Genomic DNA, 12,891 nt, shown 5'->3' with positions numbered 1-12,891 from the left:
CTAGGGGCCCCTTTGCTTGTTTTAACCCAGGAAGAAAATCTGAGCCCCTTAGCACTCTGGGATAGAGCTGAGTCGGGATTAATCATGGTGAGATTATGGCACTCCTCACTCGGACCCAGAGACAAACTGAGGCAGGCCACTTTAAGAAGATATGACCAAAACTACAGTTACTTTCCTTCCTGCTGTCTTTATTTACTGACTAATAAATAGGCTCTACTTTCCTTTTTTTTTTTGCAGATGGACATGCTGACTATTCATTTTTTTTTTTTTAAAGATTTTATTTATTTATTTGACAGAGAGAGACATAGCGAGAGAGGGAACACAAGCAGGGGGGAGTGGGAGAGGGAGAAGCAGGCTTCCCGCCGAGCAGGGAGCCCAATGTGGGGCTCGATCCCAGGACCCTGAGATCATGACCTGAGCCCAAGGCAGACGCTTAACGACTGAGTCACCCAGGCGCTCCTGACTATTCATTTTTATAAATGGATTTCTCTGATGACTGTTACTCCGGTGTCTCTGTGTGCTCAACTTGCTTGCCTTCACTAGGGTTACGTGATTCTGACCTTAGAGGCCCACTGAGGGGCTGCATACATTGCTTTCTTGGCAGCGCCTCTCCCAGAGTAGGGGTTAACCAAGGCTTGGCCATGGTAAGGGGTGTCTCTGAGGCACCACTCTGGACAGTGCTGGGACAGGACCCTCTGCAGCCATTCTGAAAGCATGGGAGGGATCCAGAGCTCCAGGACTCCGGAGTGAGGTGTGTTCTGTCGGACAAACTCTATCTGCCCTGCTGGGAGAGGTACCTGGATTGCCTGGGCAAATGGTTTAGAGTTCCTCTCCAGAGAACAAGACCAGTTTTGTTTTTTTTTTAACATTTTGCTCTAAAAATCCAGAGAAGCAATTGAAACATATTAATCTGACAAACTAAGGATTTTAAATCAAATCAATTTCCAAAGTGAAAGGGGCACATTGGCAAACAGGTTTTAAAGCACTTGGCCCCTCCATAAAGAGAAACTTCACTCTTTCAAAGAGTGGTTAAAAATAAAGGTAATGGACTTCCAGCCAGTAAGCAATCGCAAGTGAGAAACTGTTACCAGGGGATCCAAGTCATTAACTCGAGGGGCAAGGGTAGATGTGGAGCCCAGAGAAAATGGGGCCTCTGGCAATGACTGAAACCGTGGAGGATGGCTGTGAATGAATCAGCAATGACAGATCAATAATGGATTAATAAAGAGAAGTACAAGGACTACATTATTAGGGTCAACGAGCAACTTTTATGCTCTCCCACAAACTCTTCCTTGCTCCATGGGATAGCCTCTGAATGAAGATGGACGGACTTCCTGAGCGAGCCCTGTGAAGACGACAGCTCCGGACAGCAGCAGGACACATGGAACTGACCTGTGTCATGATTAGAGACAGAGTGGTAGCACCTGTCTGCCCATCCACTCAGACAACAATGCAAGGGCTAGGTCCTTGCTAGGCTACCATGGATAAGAATAAAATGGACCATATCCCTGCTCTGATGGAGCTTACATTCTAAAGGGGAAGAAAAGCAGTAATCTAATACTACGCTAAGGAATGGGCCATTGCAAGCTGCACTATCAGCTGTGAAGGACAATAGCTCAGTTCTATGAGAGGGAATAACAAATTGCTCTGATTGAGATGGGTGATCAGGGCAGATTTTCCTGAGAATGTGGCCCTTGAGCCGAGGATAGTGGGAGTTAACCAGTCAAAGCGCAGGGTGTGGGCTCCAGATAGAGGCCGTGGCAGGTGCAAAGGCCCTGTGGGAAGGCGGAGCATGATGCATGGTGGGACATGAGAGGAAGCCAGGCTGATGTGAACACAGACAGCACAGGAAGACCAATGCAGGGAACGTCTGCAGAGGTAGGAGGGGGCCAGATTGTGTAGGCACTCTAGGCCATGTGAAGATCTTGGGTCTTTATCCAGAGAAAAATGGGAAGCCAGTTGAGGGTTCAAGCAGGTATAAGGTCAGAATTGTCCTTGAAATGTGCCACTCTGGCTACAGTACGTAAACTTGAGGGAGGGTGCAGAGAGAACATGGTGGGGGCAATTAGCAGAGCAGAGGAGAGGAGAGAGATGATGGTAGTTGGACTAGTGTGATCTTGATTGATTTTTGTCATTTGGAATGTAATATTAGTATGAAAGTTATTCCACAATGAAAGAAAAATCTTTCTGACCATGCACATTTTAAGTGTGCTCACACAGCTCACTGAGAAAGTTTTACTGAGGTCTGTTCATTTTTTTAATAACATGCATAGAAGAAATTATTATCTTCACAGAGTAGGGAAAAGAGCTCTCAGCTTCTTCCTTCTGATCATTTGCTATCCAAGGGGACTTCATGTCCTTACTGATCCTTCACCTGTCAAATGTTGTGGGTGGGGAGAGGCCTCCCCACTGGTGGTCCACAGAACCTATTGATAGCTCTGAATTTAGAACTTGGTTCACCTACTTAGCATCAAAATCTACTTTCCACGTGGCTCCCAACATATGGGTAAAGTATTGCATAAAAATTTTCTGTAGAGCAAAAGATAAATGCCTTCTCTAGATGGGTAGGTATGAGTCACTGACTCCTTATTGATGATTTCTACTCCAAAATATTCATCTACTTCTCGTACTATATAATCCCATAACAACAGTTTGATTAACACGTATCTCTAAGTCTGTTCTAACGGACAGAAGCCTTCTACAGGGCAGGTTCTGATATCTCCGCCTCATTAGCCCAGGGGACTGTCTAGTGTCAGACCTGTCCTCCGTGTGTGTATGTGTTTTATCTGAATTGTTACTTTTTTCATTTTTTTTTTTTTTTGCCATTCACATTTTGCCAGGTGCATGTTTCTTTATCGTTCAAGTTCTAAAACTCGTGGCAAAATTAACACCAACGCTTTTGCCCTTTAAAAAAAAAACACAGGAAAGAACATGACTGGCTTTTTTCATTACTGTCAAAACCTGTGTAGAAAAATGGAATTAAGTCTGAAAAGAGGAAAATAAAATCTCCATCGAGCCTTTTTACAGTGACAATAACACAACTAGAGCCCATTAATTGGCTCTCTCTTTAAGAAGGAGCAAGCAAGCACACTCCTCCAAACTCGCAGGGACAGGCGTCCGGGCGGGTAAGGGTAACTGGCTGTTAGCACAGCAGAGACTTGCAAGAAGTAGTAATATTTCAGTACAGGATCTCTGCCACAGCCAAGAGCTGCAATCCCATCCTGGAGACTAAAACTTGACACTTTGACTTTTTTTTTTTTTTTTTAAGATTTTTTTTTATTAATTTATTTGAGAGAGAGAATGAGATAGAGAGAGAGCATGAGACGGGGGAGGGTCAGAGGGAGAAGCAGACTCCCCGCTGAGCAGGGAGCCCGATGCGGGACTCGATCCTGGGACTCCAGGATCATGACCTGAGCCGAAGGCAGCCGCTTAACCAACTGAGCCACCCAGGCGCCCCAAACTTGACACTTTGTATGAACTTCTTCTGTCATTGGTCTCAATGGTGGAGACATTTCCTTCTTTAAAACCCACTTTCATTCTATCGCATCACATTAACAGGGCAAGCCCTCTATGCATAACCCCTAGGTCACATGGTTAGCAGCGACCTCCCGGAACCAGCCCAAGATTTTTGTTTTGTTAAGTGTCAGGCTAAGAAACAAAGCTGGCGGAAAGAAAGCTTTCTCAACTTTAGCACTGACAATGGCCAAGAAGATGCACAAAATCACAGGCAAGGTAAATGGTCCAGGTTCAAACGTCTCATTTTTCAATCTTGCTACACTTTGGAAGAGTTTTCTGAGGCTGTAACTCTCCACCTTTAATTTATTCCGTTGTCCTCAACCACTGCAGCACTTAGAAAAAGAAACATGACTCCCTTTCTAAGATTCCTGGTGAATAAATAGCATCAGCACAGAAACAGACCCCAGAACAGAAGGTTGTCCTTCCCCAGGACTAAATGACAGTATACTCAGCAAGGGGGACACAGATATTCTGTGATATTAATATCATCATGCTGAAGACCAGGGAGAAGGTGAGGTGACCCCACAGAAGCCTTTCCAGGTGACACAGAAGCTGTCAAAATGCTTCTCAGGGAAGGCACAGGGGAGAAACTTTCTCAAGTTAAGATGATGTGGAAACTGCCTGACCCACAGGGGTGCTCCAAGGTCTCAAGGAGGCCGGGCCCCTCTGAGAGGGGAAACCCTGGGTGGAAATGGACTTTTGAAGCCCTGGGGAAAGGCAAAAGGAGGAAGTACTCTTACAGAACTGGGCCTTAAGAGGCCCAAGGGGAGAAGCAGCATAAGGAAAATGTGGCTCAGGTGTCCTTTTCAGGGAAGCACAACTTGTGCTTGGGGTAAGTGGCTTCAAGGTTCCAAAAAGCTACTAGGATATTGCTATGGACAGCACTTATTTAATTTCTTTAATTTATAGCTGGCAGTGAATAAACCATGCCACTCTGCCAACATATGCTGCTCAAATAACAGCAAGGACAAACTACAAATCTACAAAAACATTTATGACTGCAGCAAGAAAAAACATCTTTTTCAAAAAAAGGCATCTTTTTGATTGTAAAAGAAATACATGTAAATTGGTCAAAATATAGAAAACTAGAAATAATTCACATAATCCCAGTACACAGAGGCAGCCATTAACAACATTTTGGTGTATTTCCATCTGGCTTTCTTCTTCCATATTGTTTTTCCTACTTGTGATAATACTTGTATAGTTTTGTACTCTGCTTTAAAAATATCTTACTATATAAGTATTTTCTTCAGTTATTAAAAACTCTTGACAACATTTTTAATGAACACTGAGGTTGGAGAATAAAACTTATTTAGGAGGGAATCCAGATAGTATATCTGGCAGGCAGATAGCTTGTGTGAAAATTCAGCTAAAAACTAGAAATCCTAGGTAATTCTCGATTATGGCTATAGAATACTTAAGTGGAAAAAGAAAAATTTCAGTAGTATCAATGATCAATTCTTTATAGGTAGTAATTTATATTTGCCAAAATGTTTGCCAAGGGCATCGTCTTGGAGCGATGATGGCCAAGATGACTAGTACTTCTATGGACAAAATTGTCAGTCATCGAGACCACGACAAAGTGAAGAAATGGTTAAAAAATGAACATGAATAGAGTCAATATGTTAAGGAATATATGCTGGCAGTAAACACGACAGCTCTGTAACACGAGGAAGGGATAGCTAGGCACAAGGAAGAAAGGAAAAGGATTTGGGGTCATGGGGGAGTATCAACAGCCCATGTAGTAGAGCTTTTGGGGATTCAGGTTGAAGATGGATGACACACACTGACCTTTCTCCCTTCCTGGAAACCAATGAGATGACATCAAAGAAATACAAATGGAATACACTCATAAAGGTGTGGCAAACTGGAGGGAAAGATATAAGCAAATCAAGATTTTGGGGAATTTCTAGAAAATGGCAGGTGGATGAAATATTATTTATAAATCTGAGGGAGCAGGGTAGATTTCCATATTGAAGCAAAGTGAGCAGGGTAAATCAAAATAGTCCACATCCAGTCATATCACTGTGAAATTTAACACCTCCAACAATGAGAAGATCCTAAGACTTCTACAGGGAAAAATACATTACTACAAGTAATAAGAATCAGATTCTATGAGATTTCTCATCAGTAACATTAGATGCTATTTGGCAATAAATCCAAGCTTTCAGAAATCTGAAGGAACTGAGTTCTATACCCAGTCAAACTATGATTCAGGCATGCAAGATTCTCAAAATTTGCCTTTCACATAGCCTGTTTCTGAAAACAATTCTGAATACATTTACTCTGTGCAATGCCTATGAGAGATCTTGACTGAGACCCAACAAAGTCCTATTGGGCTTCGGATTCACCCAGGAGAGAAAGAAAACACTATGCCACTAGAGTAACAGCAGGCATATCTCCTTAGTGGGAGTCCCTGCAGTGGTCGATACCACTGAATAGGAGCTATTCCCACTGGCATGCAAGATGACAGCTCAGGTAAGAGTGGGCAGGTGTGGAACCACTCTGGCTCAGAAGCCTCATATTCCAAATTGAAACTATTATCTCTTGTAATAGCTCCATAAACAAAGATCCCAGAATTTTCACAAGGGATGTGCCTAGTCACAAAAGTCATCACACTCGGGAAAGCCAAAGCTATGGCTTCCAACCAGATATTTACAGTCCTCCCAGGCCAGATGCAATTACCAATCAGGGGTAATTTTCATCATAAGCAATGTTGCCTAATAGCTGACATTCCATTTCTATCAGGTTTTCAGGGGAACAGATCTAAAAAGGTAACAGGGCCCAAGGTCAGTATCTCATTGCCAAGGAAACAGGGTTTTGTTAACCCTTTACCCACATCTAAGAAAGAGTGAAACCAACCTAGATAGGAAAGAAAAAGAAATTTTAGTTATATAGTAGGCCTAGGAAGCAGTCTGTTTAAAATTAACCAATGAACAAACAGTACGCCTCAGAAACCTCTGTAAATAGGAAAAAGAGGCAATTAGAAACTCCAAGAAAACAAAAAGCTAGCTAATATGAAGCTATTTGTTATATGGGGAATAATTCTGAGCACTTGTAAGAAAATCAAATCCATTTGATAACATAGTACAATTCTTCCAAGAGGGACACAAGTTTAGTGACATATTTCCCTCACTATACTAATCCAATGAATTACAGATCTGTAGTGAACAGTGTTTACATAATCATAATATCATAATGAGTTTTTAGTCGTTTTCCCTTTTCAAGACCAATTTATAGTTAACACGTGGAAGGCTTAACTATAAGTTACAGAACAGAAAATAAGTGTCGTAAATCTTAACGATGTCAATGTGGTGGGATAGTTAACAGAAGATGGGGAGAGAGAAAGGGAAATGTAGGGTGGTAATTTCTTCATACATAGTAGGGAGTCAAGGAATACTATCTACAATTGATGGATCAAAATATAGAGGTTTAAGTATATTGTTTAATTTTAAAAGGTAAGTAGTTAGCAGAACTAGAGAGAAAAATGTAACAAAAAATGAGAAGAAGTTAAGTGAGCTAAATTCCTCATTTTTTATAGCGAGGAATTAGTAAAGCTGATAAATTAATAAACACAGATATAAAAATATTATTTATAGTTGAGCCATTATAAAAACTAAAAAAAATAATCAAAAGCAGCTACTTCTGAGGAATGGAGCAGAAGATGGGAAGGCATAATTTTACTTTTCACGTATATCTTTCTGTATTGCTTAAATTACTTTTCCATGCACGTTTTACATTTATAATAAAAAAAGCCGATGTTGGTTTCTTACTGTATCGACACAGATTTAGGGTTCAAGAGTAGAGAAAAGGAATCAAAGATTGGAAGGTGAAGTCTTTCGGAATAAGGCTAAAGGGTATAGGATTAGATGATGTGAAAAAAGAGGGGTAAAAAGTAATTTTATAAAATCAGTACATTTGCAACAACGTGGATAAATGGCAAGGGCATTATGCTAAGTGAAAAAAGTCACACAGAGAAAGACAAATACTGTATGATCTTACTTAAACGTGTAATCCTAAAAAAAAAAAAAAACTTATGGCAACAGAGAAAAGGGTGGTGGTTGCCAGAGGGTTGCGGGGGGGATGGGTGAAGGGGATCAAAAAGCACAAAGTTCCAGTTACAAGATCAATCAGGTCTGGGGATGGAATGTACAACATGGTGACTACAGTAAATGCATATATGAAAGTTGCTAGGAGAGCAGCTCTTAAGAGTTCTCATAGCAAGAAAGAAAACTGTGAGGTGACAGATGTGTTAACTAACTTACTGTGGCGATCACTTTGCTGCATGTATCATTATACTGTACACCCTAAACTCACACAATGTTACGTATCAGTTATTTTTGAATAAGCTGGAAAAAACCTCAAATCAGTGTATACAAAAACATGGTTATCTGTGATAGAAAATAAGCCTTTATCCTGAGAGTAAAACAAGCAAAGCTCCAACTGTAGCAGAAAGGACTTAGCATAGCAATAAAGGAAAATATCCTGCTCCTGGAGTAGAGGGTCTCATGAGGAGACACTGGGGAATCTCATTCCCTAGTTATTTTTCAGAGGACAGCAAAAATCTGTCCTTTGATTTCTGACTAGGTAGAATGCTATCAAGAGGCACGGCTGTGATCTCTAAAGATCCTATAGAATTTCATTTATAACATGACTCACATACTTTATTTCAAAAAAAAGGAGGCTACAATTTCTGAAGCTAATAGAATCCTCTCTTGAGGACTGCTCTGGAGTATATTAGTTAAAAAGGAAAGGCTTTTCTCTTTTATTGTCTGCGTATCTTCTACTATATTTCTTAACACCTAACTCAAAAATGAAAGGCAAAATAGATCCAGGTTACGCCTCCAAACATAAAGTCATAACCTTAAGTACCATTGATTCTTAGGGGGTTAAAAGGTACTTGCCTTCTTGCTACTATTCTTGTTCTTATAATATATTCTTTATTTATTAATCTGTAAAAACATGTATCGCTGTAGCATATAAGTGCTAACGCAGAAGGTTAAAAACATATAAATTATTTAAATCTACCAACTAATGGAAACAAAATACAAAAACAAGGGGGGGAAAGATGTTGATGACTTAATACAAAGCTACTGGTGGCTGGGAGGTGGCGCCTGGGTAGCTCAGTTGGTTAAGTGTCTGCCTTTGGCTTAGGTCATGATCTCAGGGTCCTGGGATCAAGCCCAGCGTCAGGCTCCCTGCTCAGCGGGGAGTCTGCTCCTCTCTCTGCCTCTGCTGCTTCCCCTGATTGTACTCTCTTGCTCTCTTGCTCTCTCTCTCAAATAAAGAAATAGATAAATTAAAAAAAAAAAAGCCACTGGGAGGGATCTAATGAGTGAATGCATTTTTGAATCAAGAAAAAACCATTTAAATAACTATAAAACCATTATGATATATACCTGGGTCAGTAGTCAGCCAACCAGTTCTTGTTAAAAACCCATACTGTACCACACCTTCAGTAGGGGAACATAAAGAGATGAGGCATCTAATTTATAACACATAAAATGACAGACAAGATGGGTGATGGTAACCAGTGAGATGTGGAAAAGATGGGGAAGCAGAGGGTCTGGCCTGTGAGCTGTATGCTCAGTGAGCAATGGCTCTGAAAAGATAAATGGGCAGTTGTTCATGGGCCTGTAAGGCCTTCCTGTTGTATAAAACACGTTCTAGGCGCTTGGAAATGAGCTAATCATTTCATTTCCCTGTTTCCATCATTTAGCTGGGCTTAGCCCTCTTTAGTAAGGCTTCGTGGTACAATGAAAAGAGCCCTCCATTTTCTCTTTTATAAGATGAGGACAATATTCCACAAGGTGTTTTATGTTCAGGACAAAATGAGACAAAACACACCAAAGTCATAGAATACGGGTTACTCAATAATTGTTAGTTTTCTTATCCAATGGCAGAGACGGCTACGAGATGTGTGCTCCGCTGAAAAGTGGCTGCCCAGCCAGAACTATGGTTTCCAGCCCTACCAGCATCTAGTGTGGTAAATGACTGCTTCTCCTCAATCGCATGCCAGTGGAAGGGACGGTCACTACATCCAGGCCAAGGCTGTTCAGAAGAACCAGGTGTACCTTTTCTCTGTTCTTTCCCCATTTGCCAGCTAGATGCAGATGATGCTGATGAGGCCCCAGATGATGGCAGAGCCACCAGAAGGAAGATGCCTGGGTTCCTCAGTCACCTGTGGAGAAGAGCCACCTGACAACCAGGAACGCCCATACTCCCTGCTACATGACTGAGAAATAAACTACTGTGTTAAGGCACCGGAATGTTGAGGCCACTTTCTGTTATAGATTCAGGTTATGCCTGAATCTATATCATTCCCAGGGTTACCTTTAAATATTTCTCTCATCTCAGTGCCAGCTACACTGTTACCTAAACGAAAGAAAGCTTGGTATCCTAGGCCTCTAGTCATTTAATGCATATGGCTTTCGGGCTCCGTTTGCATTTACGTTGTTGTGGGGGGAAGCTAGGAGGAAGGATCCTGTGGGTTCTGAGTCTAACAAGTGTCACCTTAACCAATGGAAGCATTAAACGTGCTCTATGCTGATTACGATCATAACGATGGTAAGGGTGTCAGACATTGCATCAAACAAGTCATCATTAATGCTGTTATGAAATCTTGGCCAAGTAAGTCCACAAAAAGATGTTTGACATAATTCGCCGTGAGGAAAATGCAAACCGAAACCACCACTTCACTCCCACTAAGATGGCTGTGAACAAGGGGATAGACAGTAACAAGTATTGGCAAGAATGCGGAGAAATTAGAACCCTCCTGCATTGCTGGTGGGAATGCAAAATGGTGCAGCTGCTGCGGAAAAGTCTGGTGGTTCTGCAAAAACTTGAACACAAAGTTACCATAAGACCCGGCAATTCTACTCCTGGGAATATACTCAAGAGGACTGAAAACATATGTTCATACAAAGACTTGCACGGGAATGTTCATAGCAGAAATACGCATTTTACCCAAAAAGTGGAAACAGTTCCAATGTTCATCCACTGATGAATGGATAAACAAAATGTGACATGTATATTTTCCATAGGATAGAATATTATTCAGCCATAAAAAGGAATGAAGTGCTGATAGATGTTGCAACATGAATGAAGCTTGACAAAAGTATATGTTAAGTGTAAAAAAGCCAGAAGAAAAGATCACATACTATATGATTCTGTGTATAGGAAATGTCCAGAATATGCAAATCCATAGAAACAGAAGGGAGATAACCAGGCTGTGGGAACCGGAAGGAAATGGAAAGACTGCTAATGGGTAGGAGGTTTCCTTTTGGGGGCGATGAAAATGTTTGAAACATTAGATAGTAAGGATGATTGCCCAACTCTGTGAATACACTAAAAACCACCAGATTGTACATTTAAAAGGGGGAATTATATGGTATGTGAATCATATTTCAATAATAAAAAAAGAGAAATCTTCGGGCGCCTGGGTGGCTCAGTCGGTTAAGCGGCTGCCTTCGGCTCAGGTCATGATCCCGGGGCCCTGGGCTTGAGCCCCGCATCAGGTTCCCTGCTCAGTGGGGAGTCTGCTTCTTCCTCTCCCTCTGCAGGCCCCTGCCCCACTTGTGCTCTCTTTCTCTCTCTTTGTTTCTCTCTCAAATAAATAAATAAAATCTTAAAAAAGAAAAAAAAAAGAAAGAAATCTCAGCTATTTGCTTTATCTTGCCTCCCAGAGAATCTGGCTCTACCCAAAAAGGCACTGAGCTCTTTTTAGGTAATGACTGAGAAAAGGTATGATTCTAGGATTCTGGGAATGTGCTAATTTTGATCGGAGTGAGTTATATGGGTATATACACATGTAGTCATGATCTCAGGCCGTTCAGAACCCATAGGATCCTTCCTCTTAGCTTCCCCCCACGACAATGTAAATGCAAACAGAGCCCCAAAGCCATATGCATTAAATGACTAGGGGCCTAGGATACCAAGCTTTCTTTCATTTAGGTAACAGTGTAGCTGGCACTGAGATGAGAGAAATATTTAAAGGTAACCCTGGGAATGACATGAGGGTGGGGAACGGAGTCCCAGAGTAAGTACTAAAGTGTGTATTGCATCGGCAAAATTCTGTAAGGAAGAAAACAGTTCTAAAGGGGTAGTGTGTGGTATCGGGGGTGGGGACCCAAGAGAGGACTGCAAATGGAAATCCTTCTTTTCCCTGCTCGGGGACATGTCATTTCCAAGAGTCAAGTTCAAACCACCAAACAAGGAAAGCTTGTTTGATCACATAAAAAAAAATAAATTCTCATCAAAGTACTTAATAGTCAAAACTGAAGTAAAGGATCATCAGTATGTTTTCAACCTCCAACTAAGAATCTAATTTGGTGATTCCATGAATGTTCATTAGAACCTTCTGAATCCATCAGAAAGACTGTCTTTTAAATTGGAAACAATTCTGTGAAAAGACAAAACTTACTTGCAGGAGACTTTAGTTCTGTCGGCCACCATGGTCCACTGTTGCTGGTTGGTGGAGACCTCAACATAGTAGCTGTAGCTTCGATCATCGCAGTCCCAAAGTAGTAACCTGAACAAAGGAAAATACGTAAGAATGCTGTGAATGTTCTAACTGGCTCTTTCCTAATGCTGTCGGCATAAGGAAATCCATGTCTACTTTAGCCCTCCTTCCTGTCTCCTTCCCCCCCACCCCGCCCCGCTCCCAGTGCTTCCAGGCTGGAGAAAAGAAGTGAATCCCCGGCAAAAGTCTGGTGACAGGAGGTGGAGTCTGTGCAATGAGAGCCATGTCTCTTTAGGAACTTCTTTCACCAGTCACCCAATCTCAGGCAGCCCTTGTCCCCTGAGTGGCGATGCTCTTCGGGTTGGCTTATCCGTGAGAAGATGTCCCCAAATCCTCCCGCCTGATTGATCTCCAGTTGGCTGGGCTGACCAAAGGTAATATGCTTGAGACTAGTGTTCATGGGGGGATTCTGTGCTTCCTGACTGATAATAACTAGTATGCCCCAATGACCTCAATTATCATGTTTTAGATTCCCTCTCATTCTTAGCAGACTTCTTGCATAGCTGTGGTACAATGATCTGATTTGAAGATACAAACAAACATATATTCGTTAGTAAAACTTTCTTATTATTTAGAGATTACTTGGGTTCTGTTCCTCATATCTCCTTTTTAGCTCAGATAAGAACCTGAGCATTGACTATGTGATTCCATTTACATGAAGCTCAGAAGAGACAAAGTTCATCGCTGGTGACAGGAATCAGAACAGTGGTTACCTCTGGGAGAGGTAATGCTTGCGAAAGGGGATGAGGGAACCTTCCAGGATGCTGCAAGTGTGCTGATTCTGACCAAGTGGTAGTTCATGGGTATGCACACAGTAAATATCCAGTTGATTTGTGCCCTGTATGTGTGTTACT

The 12,891-nt window shown here is 41.6% G+C and overlaps 1 protein-coding gene across 3 annotated transcripts in view; it reads right to left on the bottom strand.

Moving 5' to 3' along the window:
• BTBD9 (BTB domain containing 9) overlaps positions 1-12,891 on the bottom strand; it is a 431,569-nt gene that overhangs the window by 80,024 nt on the left and 338,654 nt on the right. For all 3 annotated transcript variants that reach the window (XM_078055382.1, XM_036094275.2, XM_036094276.2), the window contains exon 9: positions 11,939-12,046. In XM_078055382.1, the coding sequence (XP_077911508.1) occupies positions 11,939-12,046 (108 nt within the window). The remainder of the gene's footprint in view (positions 1-11,938; positions 12,047-12,891) is intronic.

The sequence above is a fragment of the Halichoerus grypus genome, chromosome 9 (assembly GCF_964656455.1).
Source record: "Halichoerus grypus chromosome 9, mHalGry1.hap1.1, whole genome shotgun sequence".
NCBI classification, from domain to species: domain Eukaryota; kingdom Metazoa; phylum Chordata; class Mammalia; order Carnivora; family Phocidae; genus Halichoerus; species Halichoerus grypus.
The sequence above is the reverse complement of the archived record's forward strand: the minus strand, read 5'-3'. Positions and strand labels throughout refer to the sequence as shown.